Here is a 20,969-nt window from a genome sequence, read left to right as displayed (position 1 = left end):
GCAAATGACAGAGGCCGCCGTTCCTCTCCCCTTTGATTAGCAAGCCTCCTGCATCGAGGAGTAATTGGACCCGATGTGACCTGCCCTCCTAGGAGGCTGCTGCTCCTGCGGCCCGCTGTTCCTCTCAAATGCCGGTTCAGAGAGCGGCAGGCCTACTGCGCCTCGCCGTTTTTATCGCTGAACACATGAGCGGAGGGGGTAATTGAGGCCGGCGACACCGTGCGGGATGGGGGCAGCTCGGAGGGCTGAGCCCCGCCGTCCGCCGCAGCTGTTCTTTAATTGCCTGATTAACTGGGCGATTAATCGACTAATTGAAGCCCGAGCGGCGTCTGTTGGGAAGGAAAGGGAAAGGAAGCCACGGGAGAAAGCAAATTGGGAGCCATGGGGACTGTGGCTAGGAGACTCAAAAGGGTTTACAAGCTCCTTTTCCAGAGGTGGGATCCAACCAGTTCTCACCACTTCTCTAGAAGTGGTTACTAATTTTTTCTAAGTGCCGAGAAGGGGTTACTAAAGCAACCTCCCTGCCCAATAGGAACTGGAGGTGCGTGTGTGCAGCTGCGCCACTGTTTGAATCCCGCCACCATCAGAACCTGTTATTAAAATTTTTGGATCTCACCACTGTCCTTTTCCCTCCTCCCCCAAAACAAACACCCTGTAAGATGGGTGGGGCTGAGAGAGCTCCGAAGAATTGTGACTAGCCCAAGGTCACCCAGCTGGCATGTGTTGGAGTGCCCAGGCTAATCTAGTGCACCAGATAAGCCTCCACAGCTCAAGTGGCAGAGCGGGGAATCAGACCTGGTTCTCCAGATTAGAGTGCACCTGCTCTTAATCACTACAGCACACTGACCTAGAGTGAGCCTGCATACCCTGACTCGGGGGTAGCGGTCAAGACCCCAAACCTCTGGAGGGACCCACTGCTGTTGACCCCTGCCCCCTGTCTGCACCTTTGCTCCCAACTGCCCAGAGTGATTGAGGAAGGGCATAAGGGTGGCACACGGTGGCAGCAACAGGAGACGCACTCCCTGCAGCATACGCTGGACAGCGTTGTCAGGGATATGGTAGGCAGGAGGGGCAGGCAACGGAGCATAGGCAGCGGGAGGCCTGCAAGCAGGAGGTGGTCACAAGAACAGGTAGGGGTATGCAGGTGAGGGGGCTGAAAAGAAGGCTAGGGGGACAGGTGGTGAGTAGATAGGGGTCCACAGGCTGGCACTCCTGGCATCCGAGTGTAACAAGAGATAGAGATGGATTTAGCAAGATCCAGACCGAGGTGGCATGGACTGTCTTATTTCAAGATTGCAAAAGAAAAAATAGATAAGCCCATAATAAACGGCTGCCTACAGTGTTTTTTTAAAAAGGGGGGGGGAGGTGGAGTCTCCCCGCAAGTAGAAAGCTAATGGTTCAGGGAAGTATCTTAACCTGGATGGCTTAGGCTAACTCGATCTTGTCAGATCTCGGTCACTAAGCAGGCGTAAGTTTCCCCTGGTTAGTAAGAACATAAGAACATAAGAACTAGCCTGCTGGATCAGACCAGAGTCCATCTAGTCCAGCACTCTGCTACTCGCAGTGGCCCACCAGGTGCCTTTGGGAGCTCACATGCAGGATGTGAAAACAATGGCCTTCTGCTGCTGCTGCTGCTCCCGAGCACCTGGTCGGCTAGTACTTGGATGGGAGACCAGCAGGATAGTGCAGGGTTGCTACACAGAGGTAGGGAATGGCAAACCACCCTTGAACATCTCTTGCCTTGAAAACCCTATGGGGCAGCCGTAAGTCTTTGCACCTCTACCATCAGGGAAACAGCCATTCCCTGTGAGTCTAGTTGTCTGCTTGCAGGGATTTTCCAAAAGCTACGACAGCATTAAAAAACAGATTGGAAACAGGATGCTGGTCTGGATGGAATTTCAATTTCTCCCAGCAGGCCTCTTCTTATGTTCAGAACTCATTTGTATATGGCACAAACCATCGACCAAAGCCAGTCACCATACTGGAGTGACTGTCAGGACGGTACTTATGGCCCCTTCCGCACATGCAGAATAATGCACTTTCAATCCACTTTCAATGCACTTTACAGCTGGATTTTACTGTGCGGAAGAGCAAAATCCACTTGCAAACAATTGTGAAAATGGATTGAAAGTGCATTATTCTGTATGTGCGGAAGTAGCCTATGCTGAACCTTACCAACTCAAACAAAGGAGTTGAGATTAAGATCAAGCAGGGGGCGGCGAGTGGTCAGCTAGAGACGGCTATAAGGTTAACGACCCCTCTGCCCTTTTGTGTCTTAGATTGATACTCTCCGATCAAATATCCTGCTCCTTCTCAGACGTTAGGGTGACCTGGACATAAATTTGGATTAAGCACTATCTCAAAGCTGCTATACAGTTGCACTGGGATGGAGGGGGCGGGGAATCCACATTTAAATGTGGGGGGGAGAGAAGTAATAAATAAATAAACACCCGTCAGTAGGAGGTGAGCACGGGAGTTGTCTGGCTTTAAAAGGCCTGCTCTTACACATGCAAATCTTTAATTAAACATACTCATAAAACTATAATGAACCATTCATTTAATTAAATGGGGTGAGTCATTTCGTTAATTTTTAGCAAACCGTGGAGCCGCCACGCAGCCCTCCTCGACTGGAATTCAAAGGGAAGAGACAAACTGTTTAAAGGAAATTATCTTTTCTCGGAAGGGGTATTTCGATGGGTTCCTTAGTTCCAAATGCGCACCGGCTTTTTTTTAAAAAAAAAAAATTCTCCAAAGTTTTATTGCCAAAAGATCTTTTGCTCTTTGAAGTCATGCTGACAATTAACTCCTTGGTTGTCTCTCCCTCTAGCTGCCCCACTCCGGGATGTAACGGTTCGGGACACATCCGGGGAAAGTACGCACGGCACCGGAGGTAAGGCGGGTTAGTTTCCACAGCGACTGTAGCTGTCACTATCAACAAATTTAATTGCCTTGAACCCACAAATGGGTGGGACCCGGGGATCCCCTTGAATGACAGCTCATCTCTCTGAAGAAAATGGAGGTTCTGGATGGTGGACCCTAGAAGCAAAAGCTTCTGTGAGCCAGGTGGTATTATTATGATGATGATTATTATTAACTGATTAATTAATTAAACTTGTAGACCTCCAGCCTTGCTGAAGCAGGCTCGGAGCGGCTTCCGGCACATACAATATCAATACGGACACAAAACCAATAAACAATAAAAACACCCTTCGATAACATTCAGCGAGGCACGAAAATACTCATGGTGGAAAGCGAAGAAAACCAGGGGGAAATGAAAGGGGAGGGCAGGGGCCATGTTCTGAGTACTGTACTGCTGTATAACCCTTGATTTTGGGTGTGCCATTTAGCAGGTATTTTGAGGGATTAAAAAAAAGAAATAAATGACTGTGTTTGCTCCTTGCTGAGGCTAATAGCAATTCCAGAGGAACGGGGCGGGGCAGGGCGTTCCGGGGGCTTGGAGGGGCGCAGGGTGCGCGCGTGTACCAGCCGCACTTTCCCCTCGCTCCGTCCCTGCCTTGTGGTTGCTCCAGGTGGACGTAAGTGGAAGGGGAGGGCCCTGACCCACTCATGATGAATGTGTTCATCTTTAAGGGTAGTAAACAAGCTGGAACTATATTGGATATTGAAAACGGTAAGGTTATCGACAAGCTGGCATGACAACACTACATGCGAAAGGGATCTGGGAGTCTTAGTAGACCACAAACTGAACATGAGCCAGCAGTGTGATGTGGCAGCCAAGAAAGCCAATGCGATTCTGGGCTTGATCAATAGGAGTATAGTGTCAGGATCGAGGGATGTAATTGTACCTCTCTATTCTGCATTGGTTAGACCTCACCTGGAATATTGTGTACAGTTCTGGGCACTGCAGCTCAAGAAGGATATTGACAAGCTGGAACGGGTCCAGAGGAGGGCAACCAAAATGTTAAAAGGTCTGGAATCCATGCCCTGCGAGGAGAGACTTAGGGAGCTGGGGATGTTTGATGAAGAGAAGGTGAAGAGGTGACATGATAGCCCTGTTTAGATATTTGAAGGGATGTCATGTTGGTGAGGGAGCAAGCTTGTTTTCTGCTGCTCCAGAGACTAGGACCAGGAGTCATGGGTTCAAGGGGAAGGAAAAGAGATTCCACCTCAACATCAGGAAAAACTTCCCGGCAGTCAGGGCTGTTCGACAGTGGAATGCACTACCTCGGAGTGTGGTGGAGTCTCCTTCTTTGGAGGTTTTTAAAGAGGGGCTGGATGGCCATCTGCCAGGAGTGCTTTGAGTGTGTGTTCCTGGATTGCAGGGGGTTGGACTAGATGGCCCTTGGGGGTCTCTTCCAACTCTTTGATTCTAAACAAGAGAAGATCAGGCACAAAAGCAGATGAGAGTTTGCTCTCCACAAAAATGTGCTGAGGATTTCACTCTCCCTGGCATCGATTCAGGTGGACCGCTGTGTACGAACTGGTTGCCCGTATCACTTTTGATAGGTCCAACTGGGAGAATAAAAAGAGTATCTTAGAGCTGTCAAAGGGGCAGCTGTAGGGTCCACCGAGCCATGTTGCTTTGAATGTTCAGGAGGTTGTAGGAGACAGAACTTCCAATGCAGGCAACGAGCGATTTTGTCAGGCTTTTATGATGCCGCATCAGTCTCATGAGGTAATATTATTATGATTATTAATTGATTAATTAATTAAACTTGTAGACCTCCCGCACTGCTGAAGCAGGCTCGGAGCGGCTTCCGGCACATACAATATCAATACGGACACAAAACCAATAAACAATAAAAACACCCTTCGATAACATTCAGCGAGGCACGAAAATACTCACGGTGGAAAGCGAAGAAAACCAGTGGGAAATGAAAGGGGAGGGCAGGGGCCATATTCTGGGTACTGTACTGCTGTATAACCAGAGGTGGGATCCAGCAGGTTCTCACCCAGTTCCTCGAGTAATACCACTCACTTGTAAAGCCAAGAGGGGGTTACTAATTGGGTCTGCTTTTCCGTTAGAAATTCCATTAGGTCCAAAAATCATAAAGTCCTGTTGTTTCCTATGTGGCTGGTTAGCGAAGGTAGAAAACGGGATAATTCTCCCTGTTGGGATGTTTTAAAAACATGTTTTAGAAATATGGTAAAGATCCTTGTTTAAGGAAAGTCTCCTTCTTTTGATTTCTAGAAACAAAATGAAGTATTTGAAAGTATTAAGTATTTGAAAGGCAGTCAATTAGAGGAGAAGTCGTTGTTTCTGTTGGCAGTAGACGATAGGACTTGCTATCATGAGTTTAAATTATGGACAGAAAGATACCAGCTGGAAATTAGGAACTGCATTGGTAAGAGTTTTTGGCAGTCACAGAGGAAATGGCTTAATGCCCTGCCCTCAGAATGTCTCGGCCACGAATGTGTGTCTCACCCAGCCCCATTGGCGCTATGCCACTGTTTGAATCCCACCACCATGGGAACCTGTTACTATTATTTGTTTGTTTGTTTGTTTGTTTGTTTGTTTGTTTGTTTGTTTGTTTGTTTGTTTGTTTGTTTATTGGGTTTATAAACCGCCCTCCCCCGAAGGGCTCAGGGCTGTGTACAATATGTAGATAGAGCACAATCAGATTAAAATACAATAATATACATAAGTTAAGATGGCTCTAATAAAAATAAACCCTACCCCATTAAAATGCATCTTATAAAATTAATATTAATATTAATAATTAATTAAACTTAATTAAATTAATATTAACTAAACTAAAATCCCACCACTGCGTATAACCCTTGATTTTGGGTGTGCCACATAGCAGCTATTTTGAGGGATTACAAAAGAGATAAATGACTGTGTTTGCTCCTTGCTGAGGCTAATAGCAATTCCAGAGGAACGGGGCGGGACAGGGCATTCCGGGGGCTTGGAGGGGCGCCGGGTGCGCGCGTGCACCAGGCGTACTTCCCCCTCGCTCCGTCCCTGCCTTGTGGTTGCTCCAGGCTCCCCCCTCCAGATTTTGATCCTATCCCGTCCCCATCTCATTTCACTGACCTCTTTCCTTCCTTTCGCTGTCTTCTGCCTTCCAGTTTGCAAAGTTGTCCGCTGGCAAAGAAGAGGAAGCTTCAAGATGCAGAGGCCGAACACCTGGCGACCAAGAGGAAATCCCACCCCCTTAAACTAGCCCTCGACGAAGGCTACAGCGTGGACAGCGACGCCAGCGAGGAGGCGGAGGTGAAAGAGGAGTCGGTGACCGACGATTCAGAGTGCACCTTGGAAGAAGACGAGGCCGAAGTGGCCGAGCAGGAGGAAAGCTGCTGCAGCCCTCCGCCGGCAGAAGGTGTTTTATTTCGTTACCGAGAGCCAAGATTTCTTTTGCAGATGGAAACGGAGCAGGAGGCGTTAGCCATCTAGAATCAGGCCAGGGGCGTAATGCCCATTGGGCAAGGTGGGCAGCTGCCCAGGGCACCACCTTGTGGGGGGCATCAAAATGCAGGGTTCGTTTTTGGGTATTTTTAGTGGTTTTCCGTTGTTTGGCCTGCAGGGGGCGCATTTTTAGGCTAGCGGCACCAAAACTTCAGTGTATCGTCAGGAGATTGTCCTTATGCTAAATTCCAGGTTTGCTAAGGAGTTTGGTTCTGTGGAGTCCAAAGTTGCTGGCTCCCCAAAAGGTGCTCCCCCATCCCCCATTGTTCATAAATGGAGCTAATAGGAGATGGGGGCTACAGTTTTGAGGGTCCATAATTTTGGCCACCCTGAACCAAACTGCACCAAACCTGGGGGTACTCACTGTGGGCAAGTTCCCCGATGAGACCATGAAAGTTTTCAGAATGTGCCTTCAGAAATGTGCCCCCCCCTCCCCAGCTCCGCAACCCCCATGGACAGCAATGCAGAAAACTCAATGCAGAACAAAGATTCTTGGGCAAATTTCTGGCATGTTCCTGCAGGCGGAGCAATTTCGACGTATCAGCACCAAAATTTCAGGATATCATCTGGAGGCTGTCCTGATGGCACCCCCCAAGTTTGGTGCAGTTTGGTTTAGGGGGTCCAAAGTTATGGATTCCTCAAAAGTGCTGCAGCCCCTACCTCCAGCAAAGAATGGGGGATGGGGCACCCCCTGCAGGCACCAATGTCCTGGTGCAAAAAAAATTTGGTCATGCTGGAGTGGCCGCCCATGGGGGGGGCATCCAACTCAGGTTTTGCCCAGGGCTACAGTTTGCCTCATTACGCCCCTGAATCAGGCACCGTTATATAATGTACGGACAGGTTCCGCAGGTCATCTCCAACAGAAGGATGAAAAACGAGACACGGTGTGGACTGGATCAGCTTTGTCTCCACACTGGCCATTTCCGCACAGAAAATTTAAAATGTTGGGGAAACGTTTTGAAAAGAACCGTTTTGGCTTTTTTGTCCACATGACGTGGAAAAATAAAGCGTTTCATGAGGGAATGGTGCTTTTGTCTGCCACGTTCTGCCACTTCCTTTTGATTCGCTGTGCCGCTCACCATTTTCCGATGGTTTCCCACAGATGTTTCCTCTGCTGGCGTCATGACTGGCTGCCATTTTGGCGATTCAAGTACACGAATGAACTCAGTTTTGTCTGATATTTCTGGCAGTGTGTCATTTTCTCCCTTTTTATTTTCAGTGAAGTATCTTCGCAGCCGTGGAGACTTTGATACAAGATCATATCAAGTTTCCATGGCTTCGAAGACACCTCACCGAAAATTTAAAAAGGGCGAATGACACGTTGCCACAATTGGCCAGCAAAACTGAATTCATTCATGTTCTTCAGTCGCTGTAATGGCAACCAGCTGTGATGCCAGCAAAGGAAATGTCTGACGGAAGCAGTCAGAGAATGGCAGGCACCAAGGAGAATCAACCGGAAGCGGAAGAAAATGGCGGGCGTGAGCAGCAGAGAAAACAGAAATGAGAATTACTCCCAGGCTACAGACTTCTTTGTGACTCACATACCAGGCTACTCTATTCAGAGAGCCTCACCTTTTGACCTCACAGTATATATACTCCACTTGCTTTCTATTCCTACTATCAGATCCTCTGAAGATGCCAGCCACAGATGCAGGCGAAACGTCAGGAGAGAATGCTGCTAGAACACGACCATACAGCCTGGAAACCACACAGCACCCAAATGATTCCGGCCGTGAAAGCCTTTGACAATACAATGAGAGCTTTACAGTCAGACAGGAACAATAAAATGTTTCCTGCTCTCCACTCAGCAAGCAGGAAACATTTTAAAAACAGCCTCAGGGGTGAAAAGTCACTTGTCGAGCATTTTCAGAATAATACATTTTGAACAAAAATAAAACATTTTGTGGGGGGGGGGGGAACTGGGCAGAATTCCACCCCAGAACACTTTTTTTCCGCCATCCTGAAAACATTTTATTTGTGCTGTCTGGAAATGGCCACTGTATCACAGAGAGAAACGCATCTCACTGTGACGCGCCTCAGAAGATGCCAGCCATAGATGCGGGCGAAAGCATTAGAAGCAAAAACTACCAGATAACGGCCACACGGACCTGTGTAAGGGGTTGCTACTCCAGTCATCAATTGAGACTCAGGAAGGTTTCAAGAGCTTTATTGGAACCGTGTCATCCCAAGGCTCAGATAGCCGAAACTAGAGTTTGGCTCTCTGGCCCTGGTATATACCTGTAAATTACAGAAAGGTTCAGCCCATAATCCCCGCATCCTCGCATTCCCATAATATCAGCATTTGAAAGGATGGTGCTAATGGTGACATTGTTTAGGACAGACAGTTCACTCTCTTGAAGAGAGCAGTTAAGAATGAACGGGAAGCTCTATTTCACACAAGAAGAAGAAGAAGAAGAAGAGTTTGGATTTATAACCCCCCTTTCTCTCCTGTAGGAGATTCAAAGGGGCTTACAATCTCCTTTTCCTTCCCCCCTCACAACAAACACCCTGTGAGGTAGGTGGGGCTGAGAGAGCTCCGAGAAGCTGTGACTAGCCCAAGGTCACCCAGCTGGCGTGTGTGGGAGTGCACAGGCTGAACTGAATTCCCCAGATAAGCCTCCACAGCTCAGGCAGCAGAGCGGGGAATCAAACCTGGTTCCTCCAGATTAGATACACGAGCTCTTAACCTCCTACGCCACTGCTGCTCCCTAGGGAAGTTTCCTTAGCCTGGGGCGATGATAATGGCAAAGCCATCCGTGGCCTTGGAGTGGACATGATGGCTGCCAGGCCGAGAATGGCGCAGGCCTGACAACCTGAAAACCCACAGCATTCAGTTCATGCAGCTTCTTAGGATTTTGAGACTGACCCAGCCCCTGTAGAGTCTGCAATCCTTTCTTGAAATTCCTAGTGTACCCAATTCTGACTGAATAAGGTTGCAACTGCATAGGATACAAAAAGCTAGGCTAGGACCTTTCCCCATATATGTGTAACCTCTAACTGTGGGTTCTGTGGGGCAGAACTTGGAATGAGTTTGCAACAACAAATTTTTAAAAACCAACAAAATGGTTTACTTTCTTAACATATAACATCAACATTTAACATCACACTTCAAGGTCCTGTTCAGGTTGCATTTTCAAGTCCTTCTATTTACAGTCTACTGATACTGCCAAGTCCAATTCTTCTTTGCAAGTGGGTTGGCTCCTTGAAGTCTCCAAGGGCTTGATGAACAGGATTCAACATGATGAAGGTTTCCAGGAGAACTCTCACCCATTACAACCACAAAAACCCTTAACAAGGTGTTAAGGGCTTATACCAATCAAGGTCCGAGTCTGGTAGCCTTGTCTCCTCCAAATTACATGAGCTCTGCAGCCTTCTGCTGCTTTGAGTCTCCACCCCTTTCTGGGTCAACCCATTCTGAGCATGGGGGTTACATATGCTTATCTTTTTTTGTTGTTTTTGCAAGAATTTTTTTTTCCCCATGAGAGACATCTCAAGAGTGGGATTCCTTCCCCAGTAGTGCTCCAACCCATTCTACCACCTGTATACGTAGACCAGGCGTGCTATCTATAAATTGAGAGGGGTCACAACTCAGTGCTGTGAGAGAGAGCGACAGCGTGGTGTAGTGGTTAGGAGCAAGTGGATTCTAATGTGGAGAACCGGGTTTGATTCCCCACTCCTCCACCCGAGTGGCAGAGGCTTATCTGGTGAACCAGATGTGTTTCCATAAGCATAAGCATAAGCATTTTTATTGTCATTGCGCACGCACAACATAAGAACATAAGAACATAAGAACTAGCCTGCTGGATCAGACCAGAGTCCATCTAGTCCAGCACTCTGCTACTCGCAGTGGCCCACCAGGTGCCTTTGGGAGCTCACATGCAGGAGGTGAAAGCAATGGCCTTCTGCTGCTGCTGCTGCTCCCCAGCACCTGGTCTGCTAAGGCATTTGCAGACCAAGGCGAATCAAGATTGGCAGCCATAGATCGACTTCTCCTCCATAAATCTGTCCAAGCCCTTTTTAAACCTATCCAGGTCCGTGGCCACACACACCTCCTGTGGCTGCATATCCCACACACCCATCCCATGTTTCGTGAAGAAGTACTTCCCTTTATTAGTCCTAATTCTTCCCCCCAGCATTTCTAATGAATGCCCTCTGGTTTCTAGTGGGTAGACAGAGAAAGAGAGAAAAATTTCTCTTCAATCAACATTTTCTACCCCATGCATAATTTTATAGACTTCAATCATATCCCCCCTCAGACGTCTTCTCTCCAAACTAAAGAGTCCCAAACGCTGAAGCCTCTCCTCATAAGGAAGGTGCTCCAGCCCCTCAATCATCCTCGTTGCCCTTCTCTGTACTTTTTCTATCTCTTCGATATCCTTTTCGAGATGTATGCGACTACAGGAACTGGAACACAGTACTCCAAGCGCGGTCACATCTTCACGGGCTTTATATATGGGCATGACAATCCTTGCAGTTTTATTATCAACTCCTTTCCTAATTCATCCCCAGCATAGAGCTCTTGCCTTTTTCACAGCTGCCATGCATTGAGCTGACATCTCTACGGAACTATCAACTAAGACTTCAAATCCCTTCCTCCTGGTCTGTGACTGATAGCACTGACCCCTGTAGCATGTATGTGAAGTTCTTGGATTTTTTGCCCTCATGTGCATCACTTTACATTTTGCTACATTGAACTGCATGTGCGATTTCGGAGCCCACTCACCTAATTCCTCATCAAGGTCCGCTTTGGAGCTCTCAAGAATCCTTTGTGGTTCTCACCATCCTACATAATTTGGTATCATCTGCAAACTTGGCCACTCACGCTACCCACCCCTACTCTGCGGTCATTTATGAATAGGTTTGAAGAGCCCTGGGCCCACTACGGATCCTTGCGGGAACTCACTCCCTACATCTCTCCATTGTGAGAACTTCCCATTTATACCCACCCTTTGTTTCCTGTTCCTCAACCAGTTTTTAATCCATAGGAGGACTTCCCCTCTTATTCCTTCATTGCTGAGTTTTCTCAACAGTCTCTGGTGAGGAACTTTGTCAAAAGCCTTTTGGAAATCCAAGTAGACACTGACCAACACCTTGGGAACATGCCTGTTTACACCCTCAGGAAACTCTGTGTAAGCTCGTAAGACAGTGATTTGCCTCTGCAAAAGCCATGCTGACTCTTCCTCAAAGCAGGTCTTGCTTTTCTACATGTTTACTAATTTTATCTTTAGTGATAGATGCTACTAATTTACCAGGAACAGATGTCAAACTGACTGGCCTGTAATTTCCCGGGTCCCCCCTAGATCCTTCCTTAAAGATTGGTGTGACATTGGCCATCTTCCAGTCTTCTGGGATGGAGGCCGATTTCAGGGATAAGTTGCATATTAAAGTGAGAACATCAGCAATTTCATGCTTGAGCTCTTTAAGTACTCTTGGATGAATGCAATCTGGGCCAGGGGGTTTGGTAGCATTTAGTTTATCAATGGCTGCCAGAAATTTTTCCTTGTCTACCATTATCTTCGCTTAGTTCCTCGGATTCACCTCCTACAGCTTGGTTCAGGTGCAGGAATTTTCTCTCACTTCCTCTTGGGTGAAGACAGATGTAGCAATCTATTCAGCTTCTCTCTTGGCAATCTCCTCTGTCATCTTTTAGCACACCTTTTGTTCCTTCATCATCTAACGGGCCTACTGCTTCCTATATAGCTGGCTTCCCTGCTTTTGATGCATTTAAAGAACTGTTTGTTGCTGGTCTTGATAGTGTTCGCAGCCATGCGTTCCTCATAATCCTTTTTTTTTTGCCTCCCCTTTACAGCTAACTTGGCTTCTCTTTTGCCACCATTTGTGTTCTCTTTGGTATTCTTCATCAGTTCAGTTGGACTTCCATTTTCTAAAATATTACCTTTTTTTCCCTAACACTTTCCTCAACCTCCCTTTGTTAACTATGGTGGCTTTTTTTTGACCAAAGCACTGCCTTCTCCTAACCCAGGAACACTTTCCAGCTGAGCTTTTGTAACACTGTGTTTTTAAATAACCTCCAAGCATCTTGGACATTTTTGACTTCTCTTTGATTTTCCTTCCCCTTTCCCAGCTCTTTTAAGTGACTAATATCCCTCTCATCTTTGGTAGAAATTTCCCTTTCTGAAGGCAAATGTAACTACATTAGTAGTTGTCAATTTTTCTTGTTCTCGATGCAGAGATACTGAATCTGACCGCATTGTGGTCGCTGTTCACTATTTGCTCAACAACACTGACTTGCCGCATCTCAGGTCCTGGGTCCTACATAGAATTAGATCTAGGATCACCTCTCCCCTGGTTGGTTCTACAACCATCTGCTCTTAGCTACAGTCATTTAGCATATCCAGGAATGTTCTCTCCTTACTATGACCTGAACATGCATTTTTCCAGTTTATATGGGCATAGTTAAAATCACCCATTACCACTTCCATACATTTTGTTTCTTTTGTTGGCCTCCTCTAATTTCTTTTCCAATCTCAGAATCCTCTTGTAGCGCTTTGGTCAGGGGGGGGACGACACATATATCCCTAATGTTAAACTGTGCTGCACCCCTGGTATTGATATCCACAGTGCTTCTGTGTAGAGGAATCAGCTCCCCCTGCATTGTCTATTTTATGTGACACTCATGCTCTCTTTGATGTAGAGGGCCACCCCACCCCTTAACACGCCCTGTCCTGTCCTTCCTGTAGAGCCTGTAACCTGGGATAACAGCATCCCACTGGCTCCCTCCTCATTCCACCATGTCTCTGTGATGCCTTACTATATCAATGTCCCTCCTTCAAAACTCTGTACTCCAGCTCCCCCATTTTAGGATCGAATGCTTCTGATTTATTAGCATAGAGACACTTGTATACTCTGTCTCTGTCCCTTAACCCGGATTTCAAGTGTGTTTTGCCCCTCCAGCCTTTTGTTATGCTTCTCGCTTTGTATGTGGTAGGTTGATTTAGAAAAACCTTCCTCTCTGTCTGCATCTCCATGGACTTCTGTATTCCGAACCGAAGTCACTCCTCAGCTCCTGTCGGCTTTCCCCCAAGGATCAGTTTAAAAGCTTTCGTTCTGCTGCCTTTTTAATGCTGAGCTTCAGCAGCCTGGTTCCTCTTTGGTTAAGATGAAGCCCGGCCCCTTTGTATACAGGCCTGCCTTTATCCCAAAAGGTTCCCCAGTTCCCATGTAATCTGAAACCCTCTGCCTTTACACTACCTTCTCATCTAATGATTGAGGACCCTAGACATCTCCGGCTATGTCCTTAGCTCGCCTTCTGCGCGTGGAATAGGTAGCATTTCGGAGAATGCCACCTTGGGGGTCCTGGATTGTAACCTGCTTCCTAGCAGCCTAAATTTAGCTTCCCGTAGAACCTCCTGGCTATATTTCCCAATGTCAGCTGGTACCACACAGGACTCACTCACTGCTGGACTCTAATTCTGTAGCACTACCCAACAGCCTGGCCTAGGGTTTGCTGTGATATCCGCAGAATTCGCACTCAGGTAGGCAAGTCACCATGCGGTCATCAATGCTCTGTCACAAACTCCAACTCTCTATATTCCTGGGATGATCGAATCACTCCTACTACAAGGAGCCCCCTACCTCCCTGCTGAGGGGGTATCCCTAGTAAAGCAGGAGGATATCTGGACCAGCTGAAGCAGGCGTCCCATCTAAGGGAGCATCTTCCACCTCCTCAGACTGGCACCCTCCATCACCCAGACTCTCATTCTCCATTATCTTGGAAGATATGTCACCCAGAGTGGGACCCGGCTGCTAGGTCCCTGAAAGCCTTGTTTGTTGCCCTCTGGGCTCTCCCTCTCAGCTTCTCCAGGTTCTGCCACCTTGGCCTCTAAGAGAACTGACACGCTCCTTGAGTGCCAGGAGCTCATTGCAGCGAGGGCACACCCACGACTTCTGTCCTAGTGGCAGATAGTCATACATGTGACACTCAGTGCAAAACACTGGAAAGCCCCCCATCCCCCTGCTGGCTTCCTGCCTTCATATCTATTTTTGTTTTGATATTCAAATACTGATTTTAATTAGTGCTTCTCTCTTAAGGTTTCTATACCTTCTACTATCCCCTTAAAATATGTTCTTATTTAGTAACACTCCATGCGCGCGCCACAAGGCCCGCTTGATTCCAGAGACTAACTGGATAAGATTTTAAAAAATTTGAGAAGCTCCCACCCCTTTCAGCAGCCTCCACCAATCAGTATTCTTGCACTCTTCAAAGCAGCCTCCCACTCAATCAGCAGCTCCCACCCCTTCAGCAGCCTCCCACCAATCAGCAGCCCCAGGACAAGGAGAAAAAAAGAGAAACCCTGTTTAAAATAATACACTATTTAAAAGATGTGGCTTTGAGAAAGCCCTCTGTAAGGGAAAAAAGCAGAGCCAACTCAGCCCTTTCTCAAATTACCCAGCCCTTGTTTCTGGCCCACTGCTGTTCTCCCCACTGCTCTCCCTCTGCTGGTTCCGTGAGACTAACTGGACAAGATTTCTAAAATTTGAGAAGCCCCACCCCTTTCAGCAGCCCTCCTCCCACCAATCAGCAGCTCCCACCCTTCAGCAGCCTCCCACCAATCAAGTAGCCTCACCCTTCAGCAGCCCACCAACTGTAGCAGCCCCAGGACAAGGAGAAAAAAGAGAAACCCTGTTTAAAATACACTATTTAAAAGTATGTTTCTCATAAAAAGCCCCTCTCAGGCGAGTGCTACAGAGCTAACTCAGCCCTTTCTGGCTCACTCAGCCCTTTGTTTCTGGCCCACTGCTGTTCTCCCCACGCCTCTCCCTCTGCTGGTTCCAGAGACTAACTGACAAGATTTAAAAATTTGAGAAGCCCCACCCCTTCAGCAGCCTCCACCAATCAGCAGCCCCACCCCTTCAGCAGCCTCCCACCTGACCAAGCCCCCACTCCTTCAGCAGCCTCCACCTCAATCAGCAGCCTCCCAGGACAAGGGGAGAAAAAAAAAGAGAAAACCCCCTGGGTTTAAAATACACTATTTAAAAAAGATGTGCTTCTTGAGAAAAGCCCCTCTGTAAGGAAAAAAAGCAGAGCTAACTCAGCCCTTCGCCCACTAGCCCTTGTTTCTGGCTCCACTGCTGCTCTCCACTGCTCTCCCCTCTGCTGGTTCCAGAGACTAACTGGACAAGATTTAAAAATTTGAGAAGCTCCCACCCTTTCAAAGCGCAGCTCTCCACCAATCAGCAGTCTCCCACCCCTCTTCAGCAGCCTCCACCTAATCAGCAGCTCCTACTCCCTTTCCAGCAGCCTCCACCAATCAGTAAGCAGCCCTCAGGACAAGGAGAAAAAAAGAGAAAAACCCTGTTTAAAATACACTATTTAAAAGATGTGGCTTTCTTGAGAAAAGCTCCTCTGTAAGGAAAAAAAGCAGAGCTAACTCAGCCCTTTCTTGGCTCACTCTGTAGCCCTGGTTTCCTGGGCCCACTCTGCTTGTTCTCTCTCACTGCGTTTCTCTCCTCTCAAGGGTTGGTTCCAGAGACTAACTGGACAAGATTTAAAATTTGGAGAAGCCCCACCCTTCTGCAGCCTCCACCAATCAGCAGCCCCACTCCCTTCAGCAGCCTCCACTAATCAGCAGCTCCCACCCCCTTCAGCAGCCTCTCCCACTCAATCAGCAGTCTCAGGACAAGGAGAAAAGAGAAAACCCCCTGTTTAAAATACACTATTTAAAAAAAGATGTGGCTTTGAGAAAAGCCCCTCTTGTATGGAAAAAAGCAGCCAATCCTGGCCCCTTCTTGGCTCACTCAGCCCTTGTTTCTGGCCCACTGCTGTTCTCCACTGCTCTCTCCTCTGCTGGTTCCAGAGACTCCAGAGACAACGAAATTTACAGCAGCATTCCTCGATGCACACAATTTCAGACTCATACCCCATCCTCACTTTCCCCTTCCTCCACCCATCCCTACACAGCCTCAAACACATCAACACGAAGCCGCGGAGTTTAGCATAGCCACAGCTCTAGAGTAGAAGCTGTCTCTAAGCCTCTTTGTCCTAGTTTTGATAGACCTGTATCGTCTGGTAACAGTTCAAAAAGAGAGTGTGCTGGATGAGACGGGTCTCTCAGAATATTTTGGGCTTTCTTTAGGCTTCGGGAATTACAGAGTTCTTCCGAGGAGGGGAGGGAGCAGTCGATAATCCTCTGTGCAGTAGTGATCACCCTTTGGAGCGCCTTCCTATCTGCCACTGTGCAACTGGAGAACCATACACAGATGCAATAGGTTAAGACACTCCATTCCTGCTGCTGGGTGACCTTGTGTCACAGTTCTCTCAGAGCTCTTTCAGCCCCACCTGCCTCACCAGGTGTCTGTTGTGGGTAGAGGAAGGGAAAGGAGCTTGAGGAGAGAAAGGTGAGATATAAATCCAAACTCTTCTTCTCTAACCCTGCATGTCTGTGTTAAGCCTGGGGCAGGTATCAGTTCCATCCAACCCTTGTTCCGTGACTAGCCTAACCAGGTCCCCTGCTTGGGGACCCCGGACTCATCGCTGCGCCTATGCAAATGCGGGTAATGATGTATGCCTCGGTTGGCATCAACCTTCTGCGAGATATTCTCGGCACATAAATATTGGTCTAGGGAGGTGCAAAACAAAGCACGCAACTGTCGAGCTGATGACTTCTGGCGGCATCGTGGGGGAAATAAATGTCAGCCGCTGGCGTTCGTTTCATCAGAGGGAGCAGTTTGAGGATGGAAAACGACTTGTTTACCTGCCCTCCCTGAACGCCATAAATTTGGCAACACCAGGAAAGGAACAGCAGCGCATGGATTTTCAATTAAACCTGTCTTAAGCAGCTATTTGCACGTTGATGTCTTCTCTCTCCCCTCCTTTTTTCTTTCTCTTTCTTTCCCTTTTTACAGGGCAGAATTCCCCGAGTCCACGTCCCGGGCAAAGTATGGGCTCCGATTCCCCCGGCCTTCTCAAGGCCAGCTACAACAGCTATCAAGTTGCCAACTCTCTTTTAAACCTCGGCCAAATAGCAGGAGGGACTCTGGCGGCCCACGGGCCTGAGAGCGAAGGGCAAGTCTCCAAAGCCAGCGAGAACGCCATGCACTTAGTAGACAAAGGAGCCACAGAGGAGGAGGAAGAGGAGGAGGAGGAAGAAGAGGAAGAGGAGGAGGAGGAGGAGTGCGAGAAGGAGATCATCATCCACACGGAGGATGCAGAGGAAGTCATCGAGGTCACCAGCGAACGCAGCAGCGACGTGTGCCTGGAAAATCGGGACGACGAGGCGAGCGGCGAAGAATTCTGCAAACTGGGGAAGGAGGAAGAGGAGGACAATGACGAAGAGGAGGAGGAGGAAGAGGAGGAGGAGGAGGAGGAGGAGGAGAGGATGGCTGAAGTGATTTGTGAAGAAGCTCGGCGCGCGTCTCAGGATTCCCCCAGAACCCACTGTGAAGGGCAGGTGGCCAGCCCCAAGCCTGAGTACTCTGTCATTGTGGAGGTGAGGTCTGACGATGACAAGGACGATGACTCCCACTCCCAGAAATCCACAGTGACGGACGAGTCGGAGATGTATGACATGATGACCCGTGGGAACCTGGGCCTCTTGGAACAGGCCATTGCCCTGAAAGCAGAACAGGTGAAGGTCGTAAGGGAGCCCAACCAGCTGACCGGGGAACACGTCAAACATTTCCAGGTGGAGGAAAAGCACAGCAAAGCCCTGGACTCCATCAGAAAGAGCTACTACGGCAAAGGTGAGGAGGACCCGCTGTTGTTTATCTCCATCCCAAGTCCCAACTGATCTTGGGGATGGTCTGGTTGAGATTCTGGATCCTGTAAGTAGAATGACGAATGTAGCTTGCGTTCCACTTTCAATAAAAACAGTTATCTTGGGTAAAGACCAGACCTTTTACCTCAGAAATCATAAGCAAAAGAACTTTACTTCTATAACTGAGAGAAAAATATATAAGAACATCGTTAACACTTATATGTCGACACATTTACAGTTCATCATTTGGGTTATGATTTGGTTACCAATAACCAGCATAGTTTACAGTATTAAACTTTCAGTCAGAGGCTTTTATATAGCTTTAGTTTACTGAACACTGAACAACATCTTTCCTCTGTCAGAGAGCTACAGCCTCCAACTGTCACTTTTAGGATGTTCACTGAGCAATCCCAGAATTCCGTGCCTGCTGCATGCAAGGCTGTCAAATCCAACAGTTCTTACATCCATGTGTTTTTGGGTAAAGTTCTGTCAAGTCCTTTCTGACTTACGGTGAACCTATGAATTAATGACTTCCAGAGCCCTTCGGGGATGGGGCGGTATAAAAGTCTAAGTAATAAATAAATAAATAAATAAATAAATAAATAAATAAATAAATAAATAAATAAATAAATAAATGTCCTATAACTAACAGCATTGCTCGGGTCTTGCAAATGGAGGGCCGTGGCTTCCTTGATTGAGCCAGTCCATCTCATAATGGGTCTTCCTCTTTTCGCTGCCTTCAACTTTTCCTAGCATGATTGTCTTTTCCAGTGAGTCTGGTCTTCTGATAATGTGACCAAAGTATGACCGTCTCAGTTTAGTCACTTGAGTTTCTAAGGAGAACTCAGGTTGGATCTGATCTAGAACCCATTTATATCCATGGGGATGGTTTGTTTGTTCATTATTACATGGTTGCCTTCCCAGGGGCTCAGAGTCACAAGTTCAGTTCTCCCTTCCACCAGGAGCAGCAGTGGCGTAGGAGGTTAAGAGCTCATGTATCTAATCTGGAGGAACCGAGTTTGATTCCCAGCTCTGCCGCCTGAGCTGTGGAGGCTTATCTGGGGAATTCAGATTAGCCTGTACACTCCCACACACGCCAGCTGGGTGACCTTGGGCTAGTCACAGCTTCTCGGAGCTCTCTCAGCCCCACCTACCTCACAGGGTGTTTGTTGTGAGGGGGGGAAGGGCAAGGAGATTGTAAGCCCCTTTGAGTCTCCTGCAGGAGAGAAAGGGGGGATATAAATCCAAACTCTTCTTCTTCTTCTTCTTCTTCTTCTTCTTCTTCTTCTTCTTCTTCTTCTTCTTCTTCTTCTTCTTCTTCTTCTTCTTCTTCTTCTTCTTCTTCATCATCATCATTGCAACAGCCCTGAGATGAATTAAGCCAAGAGGGCCAACTTCGCCATGTAAACTACATAGGCAAGCTATGGCCTCCCCAACCTGGGTCTCTTCAATGGAAGTCCACAACCCTCCTAACAAAACCGTCTTGGAGGTGCTTCCATACTGGGGCCAGTCTCTGTCATCAAATGGTTCTGTTCTGGTACTGGGAAGTGCTATCAAGTGCTGAGAGCCACCGTGTTGTAGTGGTTAAGAGCAGGTGGACTCTAGAGAACTGGGTTTGATTCTCCACTCCTCCATATGAGTGGCAGACTCTTATCTGGTGAACTGAATTTGGGGGGGGGGCGTTGTTCCTGCTGTCTGACCTTGGGCTAGTCACAGTTCTCTCCAAACTCTCTCAGCCCCACGTACCTCACAAGGGGCGATTTCCCACTGGCAGTTAATCCTGGGATAGTCACCGGACTATCTCTTCGCAATCTCCCCACTGCCGAACTGCAGAACACAGATCAGTCCTGTTTCTGGTGCTCCCCCGCCCCCCCCCCCCGCCCCCAATACAGGATTTTCCTGGGCCTACTTGTATATGCCACCAGGAGCAGCAGTGGCGTAGGAGGTTAAGAGCTCGTGTATCTAATCTGGAGGAACCGGGTTTGATTCCCAGCTCTGCCGCCTGAGCTGTGGAGGCTTATCTGGGGAATTCAGATTAGCCTGTGCACTCCCACACACGCCAGCCGGGTGACCTTGGGCTAGTCACAGCTTCTCGGAGCTCTCTCAGCCCCACCCACCTCACAGGGTGTTTGTTGTGAGGGGGGAAGGGACTGGAAATTATAAGCCCCTTTGAGTCTCCTACAGGAGAGAAAGGAGGGATATAAATCCAAACTCTTCTTCTTCTTCTTCTTTTAAAAAACAGTCCAATGGGAGCTAATAGGAGATGGGGGCTGCACATTTGAGGGTCCACAAATTTGGCCTCCATGAACCAAACTTCACCAAACCTGGGTGGTATCATCAGGAGAGTCTCCTAAAGATACTCGGAAATTTTGGTGCTGCTAGCTTAACAATTTACAGTCTCCCTGACAGCAGGCCAGTAAGTGACTCCCTCCCCAAGGCAGGCCTGACCTAATTTCATTAAAACATGCTGCAGTGAGATGGAACCTGATGTAGGCAGGGCCGATTTTGAAACTCTACAGCTAGATTAAATTTTCAGTGGGAATTCGGCCAAGGTGTCTGTTGTGGGGAGAGGAAGGGAAAGGAGTTTGTAAGCTACCTTGAGTCTCCTTAGAAGAAGAAAAAGAAGAATTCGGCTTTATACCCCACCTTTCTCTCCTGTAAGGAGACTCGGCGGCTTACAAACTCCTTTCCCTTCCTCTCCCCACAACAGACACCTTATGAGGCAGGTGGGGCTGAGAGAGTTCCGAGAACCGTGACTAGCCCAAGGTCATCCAGCAGCCATGTAGGAGTGTGGAAACACATCTGCTTCACCTGCCACTCCTCTGCCACTCAGGTGGAGGAGTGGGGAATAAAACCTAGTTCTCCAGATTAGAATCCACCTG

At 48.0% G+C, this 20,969-nt stretch overlaps 1 protein-coding gene across 1 annotated transcript in view; it reads left to right on the top strand.

The window, feature by feature from the left end:
• The window catches only part of MYT1 (myelin transcription factor 1), a 115,464-nt gene that overhangs the window by 14,318 nt on the left and 80,177 nt on the right, over positions 1-20,969 (top strand). Inside the window, exons 2-5 of the mRNA XM_048497924.1 lie at positions 1,332-1,340; positions 2,802-2,890; positions 6,034-6,284; positions 17,237-18,073. Of these exons, the coding sequence (XP_048353881.1) occupies positions 1,332-1,340; positions 2,802-2,890; positions 6,034-6,284; positions 17,237-18,073 (1,186 nt within the window). The remainder of the gene's footprint in view (positions 1-1,331; positions 1,341-2,801; positions 2,891-6,033; positions 6,285-17,236; positions 18,074-20,969) is intronic.

This window comes from Sphaerodactylus townsendi, linkage group LG05 (genome assembly GCF_021028975.2).
Source record: "Sphaerodactylus townsendi isolate TG3544 linkage group LG05, MPM_Stown_v2.3, whole genome shotgun sequence".
NCBI classification, from domain to species: Eukaryota; Metazoa; Chordata; class Lepidosauria; order Squamata; family Sphaerodactylidae; genus Sphaerodactylus; species Sphaerodactylus townsendi.
Note: the sequence above shows the minus strand (reverse complement) of the source record. Positions and strands in the feature narration are given on the sequence as shown.